This window comes from Scomber japonicus, chromosome 9 (genome assembly GCF_027409825.1).
Source record: "Scomber japonicus isolate fScoJap1 chromosome 9, fScoJap1.pri, whole genome shotgun sequence".
NCBI lineage: Eukaryota > Metazoa > Chordata > Actinopteri > Scombriformes > Scombridae > Scomber > Scomber japonicus.
The window spans coordinates 33,842,189-33,867,851 of NC_070586.1; the positions used below are offsets into that span (position 1 = coordinate 33,842,189).

Here is a 25,663-nt window from a genome sequence, read left to right on the forward strand (position 1 = left end):
GAGACTTTCCTTGACCTATGAGGAAAATAAGAGAAAGTAGGAGAAACAAGCGCCAAGGAAAGGCAGGAGGCGGGACGGGAGTTAAATGCTAACTTGTTTTGGAGTAGCGTCGCGATGTCTTTGTGAAGCTCAACAGAGAACAGCTTGTATCAAAGCGCAGAAGCATTTAGTTGATTCCCTTTTGTGCCACAGCCCGAGCCGTCTACCTGAGCTACTGTAGATCAAGGGGATTCATCTCGGATTAAAGGCTTTCATTCAGGGAAGTTGAAACTGGCTGTTCATTTCACATTTTCTCTCAGAGTAACCGCTCAAAAGAAACTCATTATACAAGGTTTCTCATGGACTCCTTTCTCGCCGAGTTAAAAGATCTGCTCGGCATTCAAACACCCCTCCCCCCCCGTTGATATCTGTCAAGTAAAAGTGAGGGATTGGTTTTGGATCAGAAGCACCGAAACCAAATTACAAATAAGCCGCTCCTAAGTTCTATTAACAACTGGGGAAATTACAGTTGATGGTGTTTGGGTATGATGCATGAAAGGTTTTTTTTTTCTTAGTAGGAAAACACTTGAGAATTTGCATGTTGTAGTTCACACTGTCACACAATGCTCACACTTCTATATCCTAAATTTGGATTCACAGGAAACACCCACAAGTGTTTTCCTGTTGATTATCTATTGAAGATGTCTGAGCATTGAGGTTATAATTTGACAGTCTGCCAAACAAATTGAAGAAACTGTTTGAATATCTGTAATGACTACTTCACTGTCACTCGGTTTTCATGTAATGTTTTTCAATGGAAACTTCTGGAACTTTTGACAACGTTCCAACTCCGGAAAGATGTGAAACTGTAGGTCGACTAAACATATTGTTATTAGTTCGATATGCTGACGAACCATACAGAAGTTCACATGCATGCTGGAACATTTATAATTGGTTTCCCCTCTAGTCTAATAAGTTACCTGACACAGGATGCTTTGGGTAGTTTTACATATTTTCCCCAACAACCAAACTTTAATGCTTTTTATCTGAATTACACTATACATTGAACTGGTTTGAATCTACATAAAACTGCATTATACAGCAGCTGTAACTTCATTAACACTGGATTGCTCAGAATCAAACCTCATAAGCTCTAAGATTTTAAGAGACAGAGAGAGAAAGCGAGTGAGGACTTACCACCAACTCTCTGAAGACGCTAATAACCCTCTTCTCTAATTACATGTGGCAATTTACGCATTGTGAATTGGACAGTTTTTTGCAACAAGGCTCATTTGCATAGAAAGTGGCCAATTTTGCACCAAATGTATGAATATTATCTAATCTACATACATGCAAATGGGTGATGCTATTTGCTTGGCAGCACAGTTTGTGGTAAATCTGACAATTCGCTGGCTCTTTGTGAATTACATGCTATCTTTTTGTATCTTTTGCACCAGTTTAGCGGCTCCAAAGCTGTGCAATCCTTTTGTGGATTTAGCCTGTAATGACTTAAGTCATTACATGTGCTTTTTCTGTCTCTGTTACATCACATTAGTCTATCAGTAGGACCTTTTCCTTGGTGTTTGGTCTCCATTAGTCAGTCATGGAACTCATATTTGGCCCTTTTACGGTTCTTGAATTTAGGATCTATTTAATTAGGTGGAATATTGCTTATTGTTCTTCTGCTCTCTCAAACGTGTCATGTCAATAAAGATCATTCATCTCAGTTTACACAGACAGCTTCCAGTTCAATAACATTTAAATGGGTTAGGGTTATGTGAATGCATTGATCTCTCCACATACTGTAAAGAGATTTTTGTTCATAGTGGAAACACATCTGCAAAGTAACGAGAGTAGCTGCATTTGTGGACCAGGTGTCACATAGCTCTGATAATGTGAGGGATGGCTGTTCTGCTGATGTATCATATGGTGAAGTTGAAACTGAGTCAGTGACAGAAAATGATGACGGTGCTGTTGAAAATCTGCCAGAACTAATTGAGCGGGAAATAGCGGTGGTATTGTTGAAATTGGAACATATATTTCATATACTGGCAAAAGTAGTAGATTAGTTATTGGAAGAGTTGCATTTTTTTGTTAAGTTCAGCTGGTGTGCCTGTCACAAAAGGTACAGTTATAGAAATTTTCAAAAGCCATAACCTTCATATTGGTCAGGCTATTGAAGGTTATTGAAAAACTTGACAATTCTGTGTGTTTCTGACCCTGTGGCTAACATTTCTGGTAATTGCAACCTTCTTGCTTCTTCTTATAAAAGAAAACTATACAAGCTACATTTTAGGGTTGTGGAGCCTCTTGAGTATTTTTTATGTGTAGACCAAGGGAGGTCATTTCACAACACCATTTTATTACAGGAAATACTGAGTCAAAAAGGATTCGTATGGTGATAAGCTGGTTTACATGTCTTTTTGTGATGGTGAACCTTATAAAACAAATAGCTTTCTAGCTATTGAGGAGTTGAGGATTTCCATAAAAAGTTATATTAATGATTTTGAGGTCTGTAATCCACTTGGGACCTCACGCAAAAAAACACAAGCTTTGTAGTGTATATTTGGTCTTATTCTGCTCTCTCATCCATTTATTTGGCTGTTCTTTGTTAAAAAAAGAAGATAAAAGAAAAAGAAGATCTGAGTATATTTGGCAGGGTTTGGAGATAGGTTTACCTGTTGAATACATTTGTAGATATCTGTGGTATAGCTAATAAATCAGTCATTCAGTCATTGATTGAGTGTTTTTGAGTGTAGAATGTGGGAAGTTCATGAAGCCCATTTGAAGATTTGAAGTGTGCACTGAAAACAGTAGCTGCGTGCTGTGCAGTTAAACAGGACTGTGTTTTGAGTAAGAATAATACCCATTTTTTATGTCACTGCAGCCTACCCTCCAGATGTAGCATCTATTGGAGGGCTTAATACATGTGGAGTTTTCTCATTATTTCTCACTTTTGATCTTTTCATTTCATTTCACGTAGTAAAAAGTAACAATTTGTTCTTACATTTCGAGTACAAATGGAGAGATAAAATAAATCATCTTCACGCAATACCATCGACTTTCTCAGTAAATAAAACATCAGTGGACATGCTTTTTGTAAACAACTCTCTTCTCCATAAAATCATTATTTAGGGCTTTACCTTGTTCTGATTTGCCTCTTTAGACCTGTTGTGGACAATGAGATTTGAGGCAAAACACACGAAACACATGTTTCTTTAAACATATTGCTCCCCATCCCAACTCTTTAAATGATACAGTATATCTCAAACTTATCATAAAACATTAGCAGCCCATAAAAGTGAAGATCATCGTTGGTGAATATGATGCCAGGAAGCAGAGATACTGGACTCCATAGAGGAACTGTGCCAGCCAATAAATAGTTTTGGATTGCAACAATATCAAAATGCTGATTTTGGAAATGAGTTCATGATTTTGATTGACATCAATCTCTAGCAGTCCAAGGTCCAACAGATTGCTTAATAATATCCTTGGTTGACAAAGATAAAACAGAGCCCAACTCATCCTTAGGTCTTCAAAGTCCCTTGTTTCAGCAATGAGGCTGAACTGTAACTTAAAAAGGAAAATGCTGAGTGTATTGTAGTGGAGTCATCTCAACTCACTGAAAACAAAAGAAGATTTAATTCAAACGCTACCCAACTGACAATGATCTGGATTATGTTGCAGAAGCTCTTGTGAAGAAGAATCCTGGAATCCTTCAATGGCTGTTACAGGTGGAAGATTGGCCTTAAGTATAAAATGGCCAACATCGGGTCCAAACAAAGAGGCCTGGGATGTTTGGAGGTGATGATAAATTCACTAAAGATCAAGGTCCAAGACAAATGTCTGGCAGGGTTGAATGTGAAAAAGCCAAGGGCAAAAGCCAATTATTGTCTACAGCATCTAAACCACTTACAGTCTGGAAAAGGAGAAAATAGCACTGCTTTTTTTCAGACATTAAGAAAAGAGACAATGACCGTGTAGTGACAGAGACAATGAAGAAGACTTTCTCATACCGAAGGCAAGAAGTTCAAGGACAGCACTTGGTAGCAGATGGCCAGCACTGTTCACTCAGAAACAGAAGCATAAGAAGCAAAGCCTATATGCGCTCAGGTTTTCTTTATGTCTCCAGAGAGTATCATACACAAGAACAGGAAGATAAAGACAAATATAATAGTGTTGACCAGGTGTTTCTCTCCTTACAGATTTATGTAACATAGCCATCAAACATATTGTATATTGTTGTTATGTTCTGATAGGGTGGAGTGACAGCATTGTTGATGTTTTTCAGATTGATAAGGAGCCCATGCACATATCAGCTGAACTTCTGCTATCTACATTCTTTGTTGGACTCGACTGGTACACTCCACACATGGCAGAGATCTTTCAGTGCAAAGGTGGAAGATAAATCAGACATCACATAGTGGCCATCTCCAAGGTTTGTATTAAAAGAGGTGGGCCTATGCTGAGAAAATACCTTTGAGGCTTTTGTTGTGACAATTGCACAGTCCTCTATACATATGTCAGGCAAAACTTCACGTGGTGAACTTGTTGGTCAGAATTAAAAAAACACCTCCTGTGCTTGTGTGGTTGCCTCGTGTCATGTGTGATTTGCTTCAGATCTTGTATAGATGTTGAGTACTTGCCTGTCGGGCTCCACAGACCAAAGCATTGTCTACCATACAATAACTGTGATCATAACGATTCAAAACTTGCACTTTGCTTTCAAGACTGTGAAGTTCATTTTTCAAACTGCTGCCTAAAATCCTGAATATCCTCAGAATGGGTTTCCTTTTGTCCTGTATATGAAACAACACATACAACACAAGTGTGCATCCTCAAATCCTTGTGCAACTACCTAAAGAAAGACCATGAGAAACTTGTGAATGAATATATGAGGAGTTACATAAACTAGGTGTGACAAAGTAGCTGTTGAGCAGTCAGAGAAAGCACAAATTTGCTTCCTTGATTAAGTTCACGACTAAAACACTTCGTGCTTTGTCTTTCTTAATCTGCTTGTTCTTAAATTTCTAGAAACTAGAGACGCAAAATTTGCTAAAGATATCAGTTTTAAATGTCTTAAACAATATGATTAACCATTTTAATATGATTTGTATAGAGCTGAGCAGCTCAGCAAACAAATGAACAGAACACAGCATTAAGATAAAATAAGTCTTCATTAATGGCAAGATGAGACATTCAGGAACACACTGTTGACATTTTAGCATGTTTAAGGGATGTATAAGATTAAAATCAAAAATCTATCCACGTATTTATCTCTGTCCAAAAAACAGCTCCTTTTGATCATATCATCAGTGCCTTGATGAGCTAATGAGTCTGCAGCTATAACCAGCAGCAGCAGTATATGTGTTAGAAGCTGTGTTGAAATCTGACAAAATTTTGGATCTTCATATTAATCAAATTAAGCCACAGCAATCATTCCATTTTTCCTTGTCAGAAGTTGGGTTTTTTTGTTTTTTTTATAAATACAGCTCTGTCCAACATCTTAGCTGGCTCTTTAGGAATCTACAGGTGGGCTTTAACATGGTTCTTGGGTAATGGCAGGCCAGATTTATTTGTTCTTTATGTGATTGACTGATCCATATCTTCTCATAGCTGCTAAATTCTGAAGCTCTTTTATAGTGATAATTGGTCTCTGTGCTTTCAATGCTCACTGGGATACACTGGAATTTGTACTTCTTTCTCACAATTGACAATTTTATGATCAACAATCAACATGTTTAAATTGTTCTTGCATCCAGTTTTTTTTGCCGCACTTTGTCTAGACTCAGAAAATGTATTTATTGTCATATTTTACTGCACAGAACACACACTGAGTACAACACTTTCATGAAGCGAAGTGTGATGGGAGTGTATGTCACACAGAAAGAGCCTGGAGATGACCCAGAGGACATCGGTGTCCTGATTGAAGGAATGGAGGTCCTCAGTGGTTTGGGGAACATTGCAATTGTCTGTGCCCTGTTATTTGGACTGATATACTGTTTGAATCAAAGCTACCCACCAGAGCACAAATGCACTTATGAAGTCGTACAGAAGATTCTTCTAAAACTGGATGGGCAGAGATAGTGACTAAGGCACAGTTCCTAAAAAAACAACAAGCTTCTGCAATGAACAAACTTCAAGAAGACTGATAGAAGCCTGATATTTGTCCACATCTCTACAATACAGTTTGTTGTGTGTGTTTAACTTTGAAATTCCAAAATTAGAAGTCATAAAAATGCTCAAAAGGATGATTTAATTTAAGTTTCCTCAGTGGATTGGGACTAATAACTGTGAGTTTTGAACACACACTTCCACACTGATTGTACTTCAAGAAACATTGTGGGTGGAGTAGTTGAAAACACTTTTCAACTACTCCAATTCAAAAATGTTGCTGTGAGTGAGGCAGTAAAATAGTATAAGTACATTACTAATGCTTATAGCCTCCTTAAATTGGAGTTTTTTTGTATTAATAAAGTTTTTTTGACATTATCAGAGAATCACAAAAATGGTACAAGCAACATTACAGTAGTTTCTTCTACTTCTGATTGATTTTTTATTTCTTTGCAATGCACATGTGCAGATTGCAATAATTCAGTGTTTAAAACAGTGTTAAAATGCATATTGTTTCAGTCATGTTTTCATTCTGGGCCAAGCATATTTCGTAGGTTCCAACGTCTATCCATTGTATTTTTGTTAAAATGTTGCACTTAAAACTTGAAATGACTGAATTCATGCACAAACCCTGGAAGACTGTTTTCTTAATGAGCCTCCATGACTTTGTTGGCAAAATATTCAACATAAAAAAAAAGAAAGTTGGATGTGGTATTTGAAAAACCTGACAGGAGTGCACACATTTCCACTATTTGTATACTTAGTTTTCTTGAAGCCACTTGCTAAGCATTTTAATGTGAATGCAGTATTCTTAAATGCATGATTGGTTTAATTGGTGCTTTTAAGTCACTTACTGTTTTACTCTGTAATTAAGTTAAAAATGACAATATGCCAATTAGTAACTGGTATGTTGTGCAGATGTGTGGAAGAGACAATGCAGAGATAATGATGGTAAAGATCTGCTGTGCTGTTCTAGCCACAGGTGGTCAGAGTGTCTCCATTTCCGTAATCCTTCTCGACTGAGTGAACATAGTTTAGGAAGTTCTATTGTCTCCTAAACGCATTGATGTGTGTGGAGTGGCTTTAAATGTATGTTATTCACTCAACTCATTTAATCCTTACTTTGTTTCTTTGCTTTGAAATTTGCATCAATCATCCTTCAGAACAGTGCCGCTGCTATTTGGACTGTGGGTTTCCATTCTCAGGTAGTATGAGGGTCGATTAAGGCTTGTTGGTTGGTGCTAATATATTAGATCATGCAGGATACTGAAGTAATATGCCCCAGATGTAATCAGTTGACAGCCATTTATTGAATCAGCATTATTTATTAGTCACACACCAATCACAGCCATTCTAACAACCATGCAGTCCATTTAAATATAACTCCCTCCTACACTGATCCTTGCAGTCGCTCACACTGCTGCTGGCAAAGCTTTGCCTCCATCACCCCAGCCTCCACCTTTCTGGTTCAGGGTCCCATCATGGCTCAAGGGTCAATCTGGAATTCATGGCTTGCCTTAGGCCAACTCTGCATTGAGAGTTTTGCATTGCGCTCCCTGTTTTAGCTTAGCATGCTGCTGGCTAATTCAGGGAGCATCTTAGAGTGGAGCCACCAACGCCAAGAAAAACTCTATTTGTATTTCTCGCAATAAATGGTTTGATCTATGAGAAGAGCAGGGCTGTATCGTTTTTAAAATTCCAATAACAGCACCAATCCAAGTATCCTAAAGTGATACCAATACCAGCTGAGTACTTCATTTCATACCCATTACACATTTTGTACACTTGCTTGTATCCAGTGTAACAGGCGTGTAGCGTAGCCAAACTTTAGATCGTGTAGGTGGCATCATGAACTGCTAATCACATGTCAATAAGTCAAAGAACGTTTCTTGGCTGTGAGTAAGTCCATACAAATAGTCATATTTTCTAGCTCTGGGTGCAATAAGGATTGATTGCAGGTATCGCTTAACAGGAGACTTTTCGATGCTACTTGGTATCAATTTATTTCGGTCGATACCTTAAAGGTATCAAGTACCGATACATAGCCCTAGACGAGAGTGTTCCAGACTGAATTAAAGGGACGTTTAGCATGAGGTGGTTAAAGCTAAGATGAACAGTAGTCTTAGCATGTTTTATATTAAAGCTACATATTAAATAAAATATAAAATGGTTTTGTGTGTTGTCTTTTTTTTGAATGTTAGTGGATCTTTGGTAAGTTAATTAAAATGAATAAAATAACAAACAAAACTCACATTACCATAACAGACATAATTATTGCACTTGTTCATACAACATGACTGAATTTAGTTGAATTAAAGTGTAAACAAAACTTAAATGAATTTGACTAGGTACTAACATTTGATTCAATAAAAGGCAAATTGAATAAATGTACATTTTAACACGACGTTTCATCTACAAAACAATGTGGTGTTCAAATAACACGGTTAAGATAGATTATAATTGATTTGTTTACATAGAATGTAGTAGCATGATTAAATTACATTCATCAAATGATTTCTTTTTTAATGCATATAATGCTGAGAGGAACTGTGGGTTTGTGACTGTCAGAGTAAAGAATTCTTATTACACTGTATTATGTTATTTAATCTGGTTTAGTAGTAAATAAACATGCAATGCTGAATTTGACTGTTTGCTACAAAGACATTGGACACCACAGAGGTAAGTTTAGATGTTTTTCTTGAACATGTTTTTGAGTCCAGCTCTCTGAATAACAACCTCTGTCAATTCAGCCTCAAAAGATGCCGTCTCGCGCTTCACAAATGGCAATTTCACATGCTTTCACATCCGCTACAATGGTCACATTTAGTGCAGAAGTGATTTGGGGACCTGTGACTTAAAGATACTGCAGGGAGACAGCTAAACAGATGTGTGGCTGACAGGTCTACAGCAGGTATGGCCACTTACAAGAATGGCTAAAGCATATTTTCCTGTCTTTTTCTAAAAACACACAATTCTCCTAGTACAAACCTGTCAGTCAACTTCAGGTGTCTCTAAGTGAGTTGTACTTTTATCCCTTGAATGTTGGATTTTACAGTGATTTTACGATTCTACTGTCATGTAAATGTCTTCTGGTGTTCTACAATGTGTGTACCATTTGCCTAATGAAACCCTCCTGTTGTCTTGCTGTCGACTGTGTCCTCCTGGGTCAAAATTGACCTAGTTTGGTTTGATTGTTTATAAAGCATACGGTTTAACAACTGCATTCCAACATAGTCATATCACCAAGGTTTTACACATAGTTTGGGAAATTATAGTCAATAGGCCTCATTTAAATGAAAATACACCTCATTTATAAGTCAATGCCTGTTGTCCTCCTGGGTCTAAATCAACCCTGGAGGAGAATCAAACAGGAGGGTTAAGGAAAACAAAAATATATATGTGAATGATAGAAGTGTTGATAAATGCTTCTTAATAAAGGTTTTCACATAAACATGAATGACTTTGTTGGTAGATTACTATGGTTTAATGTTTAATGTGTGTTTTTCACTTTTCCTGTATACAATAATTACAACATGATTGTAGTCAGTGTTGAAATATAACTAGCCACGAAGAGTCATTAAGAAACAAAAGTTGATACTTGCTGTACATATATAAAAAAACCCAAACAAACATTTCTTTTTAGAACAACCCTTTACTTTTAATTAACCTTGCTGGTGGCTGCTTATATGAGCAGATTTTTTAATTATGTTTTATGGTAGTTTTTTATATTGATGCTTTGATTTACTTCAAATGTAAAGTGCGTTAAAAAAACAATGTATTATTATAATATAACCCTAACCCATCTTCTTATTATCATAATGAACAAACAGTATGTTCCTGTGGTTAGTTCTTCTGACCTCAAAGAATTAATGAAATTGGTGTTGCTTCATTATCTCCTATGTATACTATATAAATATGAATTCCTACTGTATGTTGGCATTTAACACAGCAATCTCAAGTTTCTATTTTTACACTCGTCATTATAATTCTATATTGTAGGAACAATAGAAAGACTTCATCTAACCCCAGAGTCAACTACAGACAGGCAAGTGCTCGTAATCTCATACTCAGTTTATATCATTACTGACTCTAACACAATGGCACAGTGAAATAAGTTATATGTCAAATGTTACATGAAAAGTTAAAGTGTAATTGGATGAATAACTTGATGGAAAAGAATAGAGAAGTATTGAAACATATGTAACGCAGCACTTCCCAAAGATGCTCAGAGTGGAGGAGAGATGAGACTTGCTTAAATAAACCACACGGTACAAAATGATTTGACTCTGAGAGGCTAGAGACTCGTTAGCTCGCCCTCGGCTTCCTTGCTGACGAAGGTGATTTCTAAAACACAAACCCTTCGGAAGCACAGTGTTTACGTTGCTCTCTAAACCGCAGGCTGGACTTGTATTGGACCTGCCCTGTGTTTAGCTACAGTATACAGCATCCATCCTGCAGCAGCACTCTGAAACCTCACACTACCACACTCAATGATGCCATCTCAATATTTTATGGGCGAGGTGTGCTGAAATCGACTGGGCCGAAGATATCTTGCCCCTGTGCTCTCTACATTATTCACTCCCATCTCTTGTGGCTGGGCTCATTTGTGTTGACAAAGGACTAGATAGGAGATTGTGATTTGGTCTGTACTGCTAAGATTCAACTATTTTTATCCCCGCTGAGGATACTTTAGCGCTGGAATGACATCAGTCCTCCATTTCCACGTTGAATCATTTATACAGCGCGGGGGCCTGCAGGTTGACCTCCACCTAAATCTGTTCCCTGCTCACATCAATTACACATCCATTGTTCATGCTGATTATCACCGGGACAGATATGGAATGAGACCGTCTGAACCCTGGTGAAGAGTGCGCTGTGACATTTTTTTGACAGAGACATTTAAATGTTAGATGTGTCCCACAAGTCAGTCTTGCAGGTTGATCACACTGTGAGAAACATCTGTTCTAAGTCTCACTGGGAGACATTGTTTAAGTCGCCACAGGAAACGCTAGAAGCAAGCAGAACAACAGTTCACAATGAACTGCTCTTTAGCAGATAAACAAGGTTAAATACTCAATCATAGAGCATTAGAGCAATATTACACACATAGAAATTCCACATAGATCTTTACACATGATGTGAATATTAGGTGTGTTTTTAATATCCAATCTATCCCTGATGTATGATTCAGGGTTGTAATGCAAGGCTACTATCTGTATCTGTTTATTAATTGTGTTATCTACTTTAATATTTTACCACTGCCATTTACACTCCATATACATTTTTTTGAAGTCAGGGATACATTTTCAGTTTTTGTTAAAATTATCAAAAAAGTGATAATTGTGCTATATGTTTATTACTGAGGTGGTACTAAGTGGTGGTGGCATACAGGGGTGCATTATATTGACCGGTGTTTTAATATTTTGCAACCCCTTATGTATGATAATGGAGTTGACAAAATAATGTATGATAACCTCAATAATGTATAAACGTCATACATGTTAATAGCTGAGCTGTTGTTTTGCATTGAATTGAAAGTGTACCTAATAGGTCAGTGAGTGTAAAAATCTAATTTATCTAATAATAAACCATATTTGAACCCAACCTTCAAAATAAAATTTAAAAAACCTAAGCCCAAACTGAATAAATAAGTGCTGTGCAACTGCTCTCAGTCCCAGTGGAAATTAAAGGTGGAAATAAAACAAGAGGTTTGAATTGCACTGGGTCACATTTCAGAAATTAGAAGTCATATAAAATAATGAAAGGTAGCCTCAATGAATCCAAAGCTGGTCTAAAGTGTCTACAAAGAAAATTAGAAAGATATTGACAAAAAAAAAAGCAGGTCATAAAAGCATGAAGCTGTGTTGTACTTTTAAAGAGATTGTGGCTGCAGTGGGAGGATACAACTACATTTATCCTGTTTGAAAAGTCCATCTGATAAATGAGAAAGCTAATGACAAAAATCTGACCTCCTTTGGACTATTTGCATGCACTTTTGAGATGGTCCCTATTTCATCTGGTCAGTTTCTAGATAAATTCCAGAGCATCGGTCAGCTTAATTGTGGTTGAATATAACTGCAAGAAATTAGATTTTACTCATCAACACTCATTATCTCTGAATATCTAAATAATGTATTCATATTTGAGTATACCCGAGTTTATTTGCACAAAAAACAATGTACACATCATATTCCTCTTTCATCCAGCTGCTCCAGACTCATTCTTATGAAACAGCTGTCACAGGTTAATCTCTAGGTGCCACCATTAGCAGAGACTCCAGTCTGCACTGCAATTTCATACGCTTCAGTGATAAACCACAGAATTACACTGAATAATTACCAAATAAAATGTAAGCTTCAGTTTCATGTCTCCCCCTCGATCCATATGCATATCTCTGTCTCATTTACTCACATGAGTGTGTGTGCTTTCCAGTTCTTCTCACCCCCCCCCCCTCTCTATCCAGTTCTTTCTTTCTCTCTGTCTCTCTCATTTCAAATACTCTGTAAAATGATTAATCAAATTTATTACACTTTATTGCGAGACTGCACGATGTAGATTTGGATTCACTTAGATATGATAGTGTTTCTAGATCCAGCATGCTTACAGTATTTGTACTGTATATTTTACAGTGAAGAAGAAAACAAAGAATGAGATAACATTCATTTTCAACTCTGATTGAGACACCTCTGGTTGAGAGAGGGGTCATGTAGATCACAAAGTTACTCTTTATGACACCTGGATAAGCCCTTATCCTAATTTTGAGACACACAAATATTCTAGAACAGAGATACTAAGATGCTTTGTCATGCTTACATCACTCATTATGTGTCCCAAGGACATGCACAAGGCTGGGCTTGAGTTGCCTTAGCAACAGCCCGTTTGCCCTCTTTGGCTGAGTTGCCCCATTGGAGTTAAATAAACAAATGATTAAATGTTTTATTTTTGCTGTTGTGGTTGCATAAATACAAGTATCCTATGATTGGCTTGTCATCTAAACTTTAATTATAACGTGATGCAAAGCAATGCCTTATGCCCCCTGTCATGTGACGCTGTAGCATTCAAAAGGATTCAGGTGAGTCTTTTAAAGAAAATAACAAATGGTTTAACCAATGAGATGCCCTGTGAATAAAAATCCCTGAATATATGCTTCTGAATGATACACCACTAGTCATGGTTGTATCACGTTGCACAATATTACCTTATGCTATGCTATCACATGTTGGCTAACACATATGCAGTAGATACAACCATTACATTAAGGGTTAGAGTAGAGCAACAGCCCCTCAAAATGTGTGGGCACGTCCCTGATTATGTGTCTTATGATGTGTTCGGGTGTATCCGTAACCGGATTTATGGAATAGTTAACTATTAAAACGCAGAACATGTTGGCAAATGATGCAGGTGTCTACATGCTGAAATGAAGGTGAAAGTTTGGCCTTGGCCATGCAGTGGCTGAGGGGTGGGTTATAGGGATACCTTCCTCTACTAGGATTTTAGGTGATTTTATATAGTAAAAATATAATATTATTAATATATCAATTAAGAAAATGATTATAGATAAAAGAACCACACAGGAATGTCTATTTCAAGGCAAATCCAGCAACTTAAAGCCCTTACAGAAGATAAAAATTGACACATTTATGACTCAATTTTTATTTGAAGTTATGTCCAGCAGAGCAGTAAACGCAGCAGAGTCCCTGTAGCCAAAAAAAACTAAATCTCTGTTCATCCTCCACTGACGAGGTAACTCATCAAAGACAAACCTTTGATCAGAAAGCTGGATAATATTAGTGGCATACGTATACAAGCAGATGGTTATTAAAAGTGGGATAGTGGCGCACATGTAAATGAACTGAACAGTAAAGCAAGAAGTGACTTCAGACTATAAAAGGAAGAAAAAAACCCCAAATGTGGTATCTTTGATGCTGTGATGCAATCCACGTTCACTGGTGTGAGTGTGTGTGTGTGTGTGTGTGTGTGTGTGTGTGTGTGTGTGTGTGTGTGTGTTGATTCTCTAACCAATAGACACAGTGAAGAGACTCTCTTTCATGATTTTCATGTCTTTAACCAACATACTGATGGACCAAACCACAGAATCCAGTAAATAAAGAGCAACACTACCCCCCCCCCCCCCCCCCCCCCCTCCACTCCCCTCATAGCCTCGCCTTTAAATCAACCTTCAAAACACTAATTGGACCTTTCACTTTGTGGTCTGACCCACTTTTCAGATGTTTCTAACAGTGTGAACTCATGAGACTGGCAAGGCTAATGGCGATGTAAAGTGAAATTGAAAATCTCTGACTGTTTCATGTCTTTCTTTTTTACCTTTCATCTGATATTTAACACGGTTTGTTTTAACTACTCTGATTAAAATGTGTGCAATGAAATGAAACTGCTTTGTCTCAAATGGAACCAGCACCTTCTCCTCTAAATGTTTACGTGCACTTATCCCTGCTACAGTGTCTAACACAACTATATCAATCTGTTAAAAGGTCAGAGAAAGTAGAGCGGGAGCAGGAATCGACTGAGAGAGTGTGTGTTCCTCTCGCAGAATAAGGACGTAGATCTTCTCTGCTCGATGGGAGTATAAACTTCTCGTCTTTCACCAGAGGAAGAACGAGGAAGCGGCGGTCTTACCTCCGCTACAGGCACTCCCTCCGGAGGGCGACAGTGCAGAACGATCATCCCATTGATTGGCACCTCCTTCCCCTGGGGGTCCTGCTCAAAGTTTTTCCTCAGGTCTGTGTGGGGAGATAAGAGGCAGCTGTCAGGTGTCAAGTGTTACGGTCAGCCTGGCCTCAATCCTCCTTTCCTGCCGCCTGACTTTACACGCCACAACCTTCAAAACCCAGAGGATCCCACGATCCAGTGCTAGGTAATCTGTTGACAAGGTGGTTTGGAGGATACTCTGGATACAGCCTAGGCATTCATGTGAGTACACTCGTGACAGATCCTGCTCTGTTCATTTTCAGAACTGCTTTTGATACCCTTTTTGATACCTTAGAGCGCCGAAAGGGTTTCATGTACCAGATGATCTAAGGGATCTGAATACAGGAAGAAAATAGTCAATACCACAGTTCAGCTGGCAGGTAGGTAAGTGCAAAGTAAGTGCAAAGCCGATGATTCAGATATCACATCACCGTCTGCACAGGCATATTTTTACTTTCTTCAAAGATTTTGCTAAAGACGCTTTAATCAAAAGACTGTTTGCTGGTTTGTACCTTCTGTCATTTTGAAAAAGACTCCTTCTGGCTTTCAGATAACCTTTTACACCCTTCTTATACCAAGTTTACCAGCCATGTTCATTAGGATAATACCAGGCTGTTGTCTTGAACTGTCTAAAGTGGCTCCCACATTCTCTACATTCTTCTGGCTTTCAGATAACCTTTTACACCCTTTAGCAGCAATATTGGTCCTTAGCTCTTAGGACAAGAAATCTAATAGTGGCTGAGAAGTGCTCATAACAGAGCCTTAAACTTAAACTTTCCCAAAGGGCAGTGTATTAAACCATCCATGTGTCAGAGAAGGCCTTTGCATTGTGAAAAAGCTACAACCTTGTTACAACAGACAAAAAACACATTGGTTATGTAAAGTTGGCAATGCTTTTTATACCTTAGTTCTGTTTGAACTATCAAGTTTAGATGGGAACGATGATCAAGCTTACCAGCTGTGTTTGTCATAATAATATCAGGCAGTTATCTTGAAATTGTCTAAAGTGGGTCCTACATTCTCTGTCTCCTTCTGGCTTTCAGATAACCTCTTACACCCTTTGGCAGCCATACTGGTCTTTAGTTCTTGAACAGCAAATCGAATAGTATCTGAGAATTGATTATTTCTCCACTGATTCACCTGATTCAGCGTCTGCTAAGATAAAAGATAAAAGCAAAGGCTGTTCTCACAGTTTCCCGATCAAAAACATAACAAAAAAGCTCCAGTTGCCTCATCGTTTGTTAAGGGTTAAATCATCTAGACAGACATTGTAAATAATTCGTCAGACAGCTTTGTTGACTTGTCGTTCCGCATCATCACAATACCACACGGACCTCCAGGGGGGGAAAATCAAAAGTTTTCTGCAGTGACTGACAGCCAGGCATGATGTACTTCGCTGCACTTGAAGGCTTCATCTTTAATCTTCTTTCATCTGCTCTGGTGCTCACAAAGTTGGATGTAAGCGGCAATCAGGCCGATTTTATAGCTTGTTAATTCAGTTAAGACTCATGAATCGCTGTCACTTAATCCTGGCCCAGTTTGTCAGTTTGTGTGGAAGTGGACCGAGATCTCAGTTAAGCTGCTTTGTCAATGTGAATGAAAGAATCAAACATTTCCAACAGGCTGAATAAACTGACCTCAATGGACAAAACAAGCAAATCTGTCTTGGTTTAAACATATTCCATTTGCACAATTAAATACATATAAGACTCATCTTACCTGCACCACATTGGTAAATTTGATTAGCTTGTTAGCTAGTTGTTAAAAACATATGAAGGCTAAAGACAATCTAATCCAGCTGAATTTGGAAACACTTCGTCAATGAGTTTCCACATTGTCCTTGTCTACAAACGGTATTACCAAACATGGCTACTAGTGGTTTTATGGGGTCAAAACTCAAGGAGAACATTTAAATAAGATATGAAGAGCATAAGATGTGCTGTTTGATTAATCTGATGAAGGACAAAAGCCTTAAATTAGTGATGGCAGAGGTGTTTTTGTACTCACATGCAATGCGGACCGTAGCCTTCCGACTCTTGGAAGTGCCCAAGTGGCTCCAGGCCACGCAGAGGCACCAGAAGTCCTCTGGGCCATGGAAATCCTCCACCTGCTGACGGGACACGTTGATCATCACCTCGCGCACCTTCAGCCCTGGTTTGACAGAAAAGATAAGATAGTTAGCAGGCACCAAGGTTCTGCCTGATCACTGGGTGGAGATTATCAGGACCAAAATAGCCACAATATATATAGAGAGAATATGTTTCAAGCCTTACAGTAAGAGTTCTGCTGCCTGTCTGATTCCAGTTGACTTCGGACTGTTTGTGGTCATGTTCGGGTTGGTAAGATAATACAAAAGGGTAGTTTATTAAATAATCAGCGTTTCAGGGAAGGCCTTTGCATTATGAAAACACTACAACCTTGCAACAAAAGATCAAAACCACAGCAGTTCTGTAAAGTTGGCAATGCTTTACCTTAGTTCTGTTTGAACTGTCAAGTTTAGATGGGAAAGATGATGGAGTCTACCAGCCGTGTTTATCAGAATATTAGGTAGTTGTCTTGAAACTGTCTAAAGTGGGTCCCACATTGTCAAACCCTCAGTCTAATGTATATTAATGAGGACACAAGATCAGTTATTTTTCTATTCCTGAGAAACTCTTTTGTCGGATCAAGGCGAGCACATCACATTGTTAAAGACAGTAACAACAAAAACATAGCCTGGTTATGCATATGTTTCTTAAGAAGGAGCTGACACACTTCCTGAATCAGTGCGTTCTCTACCTCTCCGCTCAGCATTGGGAGCATCACTAAGGAAATTGGCAGAATCACACTCCCTCAGGGGGCCTCTACTGTATATCTCATATGCTCAATGCCGCTAACAAGAGGGAAGCTAAATCAGCTGTGGTAGAATTAGCATTAATAATTTGGACTGCGCTTAACCGCTTCAAACGGCATATGTAGGCCTGCTGTGGAAGCGACACCGAGACAATACACCGCATTATGAAACACAACACGCTCTCATTATTCCATGCATTAAAGAAGGAGAGAGGAAACATTTTTTTAAAAAGCGCTCTCGATTTATAAAAAAAATCCTCTTAGGCAACGCGCTGCAAGCCCCCCTAGTTGAAAATGTTTGTCACCCTGTCATATAGCTTCAGATCGGTATACAGCACCCATTTTTTAATCTGAGTCATCGGCTTAGAGCCTGTCACATGTGTTTTCTCACAGCCTCTGCAGCCTGCAGGTCTTATAACCCACAGCTGGATTAAAGGCGAGAGATGTGCAATGTGCTCAGGCCTGGAAAAGACCAATATATACACTGCCCCACCCCAACACACCAACACCCCTGACTCTTCTGGCTTCTTGTGTATCCACTCTGATAAATAACACTTTAATCTGACACGCTCTTACTAAAGTCAAACAGCCTCATACTGCGGCTGCACAGCTTGCGAAGTGCCAAGCGGACCTCTGAATGAATACCAATTAAACCTGAGTGAATAGAAGCGCACAATGCATCCACGCTGCTATTTGCCGTAACATTAAGAAATGGAGAACACTGTTCTGGCTATAAATGGCAACAATAGGAAAGTGAGACTCTTCGAACTGAACTGTGTTGAGAAGTTGTGTCTGATTAAGATTAAATAAGGATAAAATAAATACAGATACATATTAGGTTGTTTGTCACAATATGGTGTGGTGTATTAGGCGAACGGGGGTTGTCTAAATCATGATTGGCAGGCCCAGAGAGGGAAAAAAAAGGCCATGTTCATAAAGAGGGATAAACTATGCAGCATCTCTATGGCTGGTGCTTCCTCATCGCAGCTCCTGTAGAGAGCGAGACACAAACATAATTCATAATTTCTCGAGCAGCGGCGGAGTGTTGGCAAGTGACAGAACGCGTGTGGGAAGAGAGACAGCGGAGAAAATAATGACTAATGACTTTCCATGATCCCCCTAAAAAAGTGTGAGTTTTTAGAAGGAGGGGTAGGAGAGAGAGAGAGAATAAAGACAGACAGACTGACTGACGGTGAGAGTGAGAGAGAAAGGGTGGAGGTAAGCTTTCACGATGCATTTCCTGGAACCCAGAGCGGCGGTCGACAGGTGGTTCGCCTGAGAGACGGAGATGAGCGCTGCCACTGTGTCATCTGTCAACCCTATTTGTTTATAGGCAGAATTCCGTTGACAGGGCTCATTAGAGTAAACCGCTTGATCTGTTCTCCTCCCAAATCCTCTCCTCGCTCCTCAACAGTTTCCTGCGTCACTTGATAAATCTATCTAAAAAAAAAAAAAAGGCTGAATCATTCAGAGAGAGACTGGCAAAATGGCTGAAATAAGAAGTAGAGTTTGGTAATTCTGAGAACCAGAGAGGAGTAGAGAGTGTCACTACTGCTGCTGCGGCTTTACTATAGTCTAGCTTATTAAGTTGGATGCCAATGTGCATGACAAGCACTTCATTAAAGCGCTGCATTAGGTTGGTTTCTGTGTTAAAGGCTTTTCACTTGGTTTCAATTCAGCAGAAAACTTTTGGATGCCACCATCTCACCACATATTTCATATATTTCCTCAGGTTCTCTGCCTCTTAACCATCCAATAAAAGTAAAATGGGAGTAGAATGGTGTGTCATAGATCAATATTAGACTTTTCAGAAAATGGCAATATCTGCCCAATGTACTGGCAAACTCAAAACACTGCTCCACCGGGCTCTGAAACACAGAGAAATAGGAGGTGAGGATTAGACTTTGCTATGACCTCATTTTAAAGGGTGATGTTTGATTTAAATATCCGTTGAAATGTAATTACAGTAAGTCACTAAATAAAGGCTTACATTAACCGTTTGAACTCTTTTACTCTTGTCGTTTCCAGGCTTATAGCAGAGTCACTCCATATATTAGCCTCCCTGGTGTTTGCTTTGACTTGTGTACTTATTGGGTCAAAACTGTAATTACCAAAAAAGAATAAACATATACTGCATCACATTAGTCCTCTCCAGGGGGAGGGAATTTTTAGTACCAACTCACAATGTTGGTAATGCAGTTTGACTGGTGCATGAATTGTACTGGAGGGCACCCAGAGCCAAGACCAGTTTTTTTTTTGGATGGTTCACAGAGTTTCATTTTGGTGCATGATGTTAATGTTTATTTCCAGCACATACAAGAAAAATATACATAATACAAGAAAAGAAATGCATGCAGATTTTTTTTAGATTAAGAAAAGAAAACAATAACTACCAAAAAAGAAATGAGCCAGTAAAAGGGTTAATTAAAGGGTTTGTCGTGTGGTCCTCCTATGCTGAGACATACAACATAAAAACTTAAGAGTAAAGAAATACAGACACATGCATACAAAAACTAAACAAAAACAGTGAGAGCGATTATGATGTTGCATTACTTAATTGTTCCAGAAAGAACAGTGTGGTCAATTTCTTTTCTTTTCAATGTTTCTCAATGAAAAGTTAGAAAAAGTTGTCCTGGCAAAGGTGGGGTGGATATTATTGGCTGGCCTTGTATTGTAATTATGGATTTGGAAGTTGAAGTGAAATACATTTTGAAAACAATCATTGTATGAGTAATGCAAACATAAGTAGCAATTGTTATAGCAGTGGGATTTATTTCAGTTGTTATTAACAATTTCCCAAAAAATAAAGCACATATAAATAAAGACAAAATAACAAGGCACTAAATCAGTAACAGTGCCTCAACTGAAATGTCTTCAGAAAAAGAGACTTCAGCGGCCTAGAAGCCTCCACCTAGCTCCACCTCTAGAGGGCACTGACAGTACTTTGTAACATAACACCAATTCACAATGTTCAATTTGTATTTATTTATCTATTTTTGAGGTGTTATATCAAGATTTTATACCAAAATTCTAATTTTGTTTTTAGCATCAAAATGCTATTTTTCCAAGCCCTTCTAAAAACATTCTCCCACATGACCTGATGTAGGTTTCTGCATGACAACGTTGCTCCATATAAACCAATATAAAGCTCCTAGCCTACCTAGCTAGTAGCTCACTGTTGCTGCTGCTCTGCTAAACATGATTAAACACAAACACCAGAGGACGTGGTTGGCCCCAGTTAACATAGCCTATTTGAAGGTATTAATAAGCTAAAAGTGCAGAAATTGATTTGAGGACTAATTCAAAGCCATCTTTGATAATAACCACTCATTGTTTATTTAAACTCAACGATCTCTGCAAGTGCAATTTCTGTTAAATGAATTTGTTTAATGTTATCAAATCAAGTTAGGTAGTTAAGTGGAGAGGACAATTGTAGTCAATGTGTCTCTATGGATTCTTCAATAAAGTACATTCATCTTGAAGAGTCAGCAGGACCTGAGGCTTGTGAGTCACAGTTATACAGTTATCTTGGTGGCTTTGTTTACCCACAGGTTTTTACATGCATAACACTGCTACTGAGAAACAATCCACATAAATATTTAGGGAAACATTTCATGACAAAATGCATCAATAGAACAACCAGCTGCCACCATTCATGAAAAGCAATAATGTTGAATTCATAAGTGGCACAGGTTTGAAGAGTGTGTGTGAGTAAATCCGTCCAGCCAGCTGGATAACATCGATATAGCTTTGTGGCACAGAGCCCTGATATATACTTTTTGGCTAAAAATACACATTTGCTAACATTTCAAATGGCAAGTAACTTAAAATACTGAAATGAATGTGACACAAACACCAACAGTGACTCTGCACAAAATATTATTTTTTCCCTTATTCCAACAAAGACAATATTCCTACTAAGCTGTTTACATGGTAAATGAAAATGAATATTCCTCTGATATACTCATTTACATGCGGGAGTTTCTTAGGGTTTCAATTTGTTCCTGAGGGAACCAGAATCAAAAGGTCTCCACAGGCAGTGAATTAAACCAGCGAGGTGAAAAACATTACTGAGCTGCTAGCTGATGTTTATAAGTAATATTGATATGATTGATATTACACATGTATAGTTACAGGCACATCCAGTACCTAGAATGTCCCATGATATTTACTACACTGTTGAGTGTTTTTGGTGCATCACACCGAGTCATCACCATCAGTCCAACCAGGTGGCCTCACACTCTGTGTTATTGGCTGGGGGCTACATACCCACTGCCCAGATGTTGATGACCAGAAGTGTCCTGTACACAACAAAAAGCAATAAGAAAAGTAGACATAGACCACTTCTAGTAAATAATTGAGATTACTTTTGTATGAATCTATATGTTGTTTTTTAGGAAAATCCTGAATAGTATAAAAGCAGGTAGTTCCCACTCTGAAAAGTGAAGCCAATGCCTACATGTCTTAAACCTATTTTCTCTCTAATGGCCAGCAGGGGTCGTCTCCACTGGCTCCAAAAATAATTCAGATTGTATAGAAGTCTATGAGAAAATGAGCCGACTTCTCACTTAATTTATTACCTCAGTAAACAGTTTCCTAATGAGTTTATGGTCTCAATCAAATATTTGAAGACATGGCATCAAACTTGGTTGCCTGGCTTATACTGTTGAGGTAAAATACCACAACTGGAGATTCTCAATGCTGTTTGTATAATAAACTGACACATTATGTGTCCAGTTGCTCTTATGCAGCATACAGTAGCTACTGTATATTGTGTTTAGCAGTGTGCTCCATGCATGAAATAAAAGTGGACCTTCAAAAGCATGAATTAACTTCAATCCTAGTCATTATCTCTTAATATTGTACTGATACTGTGATTGTTTATTGAGACTCGTCGTGTCCAACAGAACTAAAACTTACTAAATGTAAGCACCCTACACTATTCAGTATGTGTAGGTGCCTTTAGTTCCATTATCATGACTTGGGTCCATTTTTATTAGTTGGCAAGGGATAGGTGGGGTTTAATTGTGGAGGTTTGATTTAACCTTCAGCTGTTGGCTTGCATGCCTTCGAAGCAGGGTGTGAAATTGCTGACCACTTTCCAGCCAACTACACATATATTATGACAGTAGCCGGTGAGTTCGTGTGTTCGACAGATACAAACCATCGATCAGAGCCTCCTTTCTACTCTATAAACCTGTCTGGCTGGTTTCAAAGAAAAGTCAGAAGGAAGCAGATGTTATTTTTTTATTCACCTGCCACTGTGGATCACATTGGATACAGAGTTCTTCTCCTGACATAGCCTGTGGTTATAGCAGTTAGAGAACCGAAGATACAAATATTCACCATTTGTGGTCAAATTGAGAGGCCTGCCACAACCATGGCAACCATAGAAAATGAACATGCACATCACATGATCTACAAATCTTATGGGTTCTTACTACCATGTTTCACTGATAAATGCCAACATTTCCTTGTATCCTTCTTAATGCCTTTCAGAGGCTGTACAGATCCCCATTACTGATCCATACAACACTCAATGGACAGGTGCTCTTATCTGCACTAGCTGTGGTTGTGTGCTGCATGCTAATAAAGCTAATCTAACTGAAATCACAACTGTTTTATTTATCAAGACCATGACATATTGCTACATGTGTTTCTTCTTTGATTTATAAGACTTACTGTAGCAGCACTCCAATTATGCCCATCCACTTAAAATGACATAATTTATAAAAACCTTCATGCTGAAGTAGGAAGCATTTTTTATTTACTTGATTTTGAATGCATTCATGTTTGAAAGGCTACCATATTTTGAAAGTAGCAAGGTAGCACACCTGCACACCTACAGCATTCAAACAGCTGATAGTAATCTGTGTCAATTGGTGGCAGCAATACAGACAATTAAACCTCTAAAACCAAACAAACAAACACCACCAGTGTTTTACCTCAACAGTGACCTGCTGAACCTTGATTTAATTTTTAATCGAAGATAAATTGAAACAAACACCAGGTCCTACAGTGGATACAAGAGGCAACACCTGATTTCTCTACACAAAGCAATGAATAGATAATCCACTTAATCTGTAATTAAAAAATGACATCTTCTTTCAAAACAAGGTTAAGTTGAAATAAAAGAGATGCTCTGTTTACAAGGTAGTCAAAGGAAAAAAAATAATACAAAGAAAAATAATTAAAGGCCATCTCCTTACAGAAAGTGCCTCTGGTGACATAAAGCCACATCAGGAGAAAATTAAAAGGACAAAAGAAAATGAACTCTGGTTATCCGTGTTTTTAAAGTCAAGTGTTAGCATAATGGATTTCTTTTCATCTCCCCTGATGTATCAAACGTAATAAAACTACTTTCCAACTGAAAGCCAGAAAACTGCAACTAGGATTCAAACATACACTCAAACAGTATATCACATTTCATGTTTATATTTAACATAATTCACTGTGTCACAACATATGAAACAATACTTAGCTTAGTTTTTGTTGTTGTTTAAACTGTTGCGAAATTGGCACCATTGAAAGTATGCCAAATTAGCTATTAGCTCTAGTGAGACACGAAGAAGAAATAACAATGGTAGAACATTTTGAGGAAAGGTTGTGCGAGTTGGTTAGAAACTTTAAACATATCGTTTTTGTCTTTTATGCAAGAGGAACATTATCAATATCTCTTCCACAGTCGCCATGTTTGTTTTTGAGTTTGTTGTTGTCATAAACGATTGACTCTGCACTGCCCCCTGGTGGATGTATTGGTTAACATTCATGCCAACGTAAAGGACGCATGGAAGTATGAGAGCAGTGACGTTAACATCATTTGAAAAGGACTTATACATTTTCGTACGTACGTTGAGCATAAATGGGCCTTCAGTCACATTCAATCCAAAAATCTGTTTATCATGTCTGTGAATTCAGATGTGACTGAGTGATGACTCTGAGAAGGAATATGAATTGCAAATTGCAGCAATCTGGTGTTAAATATACCTTAATTGCCTTGCCTACCTTAATAGCACAGTACCTGTTCAAAACATGTCTGTTTGGAATGGGCTGATTGCTTATCACAAGAACCTTATGTACTGACAAATGTATTAATTAAATAGATAGAGAATCATACATTTAATGGTTTAACATAATCTTCAGTGAGACTAAACTGAGGTTAAACTTTAGAAGCAGTTTAAGTCTGTTGTCTCATTCAGCAGGTGACTTTATTAAAATTAAACGTAGCACCCGATTTGACACTGCACTGCAAGTGCTGATTTAATAAGATGAACGGTTCCCCAGATATGTGAACATATGTGACTTCAACGCCAAGTTTTGTTCACAGTACACAGTTCAATAGTAGAGCTTAAGTTTCAAGTCATTATCCTATCGCCAACCACAATGTGGGTGGAAATGGCAGAGTAGCAATATTGTTTATGAGGTTTTTTTATATATATTTCTTGAGAACAGCTCATCCAAGCAACTTCAAACTCCACACTGCACTTCTTTCGGTCCTCAGCAATACACCTGCCAAGTGCGAAGTCTACCAGATAAACGCTTGTTGAGATACATAAAGGAAACACAGACGTACAGATAGAGGTTCTTTCCATTAGAGTCAGATGAGCTGTGTGTCACTGCTGTACCTCCAGCTCATAACTGTGGTGATTAGCGGCTAAAACACAATAAATAACCTCCTGTTGTTTTTACAGCACTGGCATACACCTGTCTCTTTCACCCCAGGCAGTATTTTGGCCTCCTGTTTGTCCTACACAACCCCTCTTTCAACTCCTGCATCCCCTTGGGGAGGCACGTCTCACAGGCTGAAAACCTCTGCACTATATGAACCGCTGCTTTCACTAGAGGGGAATGTAACATTTTATGAAGCACAGTAAAGCATGCTGTAGTTTGATCCTCCATATTATACTCTGGACGCTGCTCTTTTTGCACAGCGAGGTCCATCTGTTGGCTTGTTTAAAGGAACACCTAACTTTTTTACAAAGTACTGTGGGTCTTATTTGGTAGTTTTTCCCATCATCACGAGTTCTTA

The 25,663-nt window shown here is 38.3% G+C and overlaps 1 protein-coding gene across 1 annotated transcript in view; it reads right to left on the reverse strand.

Annotated features, from left to right (window-relative positions):
- unc5db (unc-5 netrin receptor Db) overlaps positions 1-25,663 on the reverse strand; it is a 151,522-nt gene that overhangs the window by 82,471 nt on the left and 43,388 nt on the right. Inside the window, exons 3-4 of the mRNA XM_053325599.1 lie at positions 16,810-16,953; positions 14,731-14,834 (exon numbers count right to left, since the gene is read on the reverse strand). Coding sequence (XP_053181574.1) covers positions 14,731-14,834; positions 16,810-16,953 — 248 coding nt within the window. The remainder of the gene's footprint in view (positions 1-14,730; positions 14,835-16,809; positions 16,954-25,663) is intronic.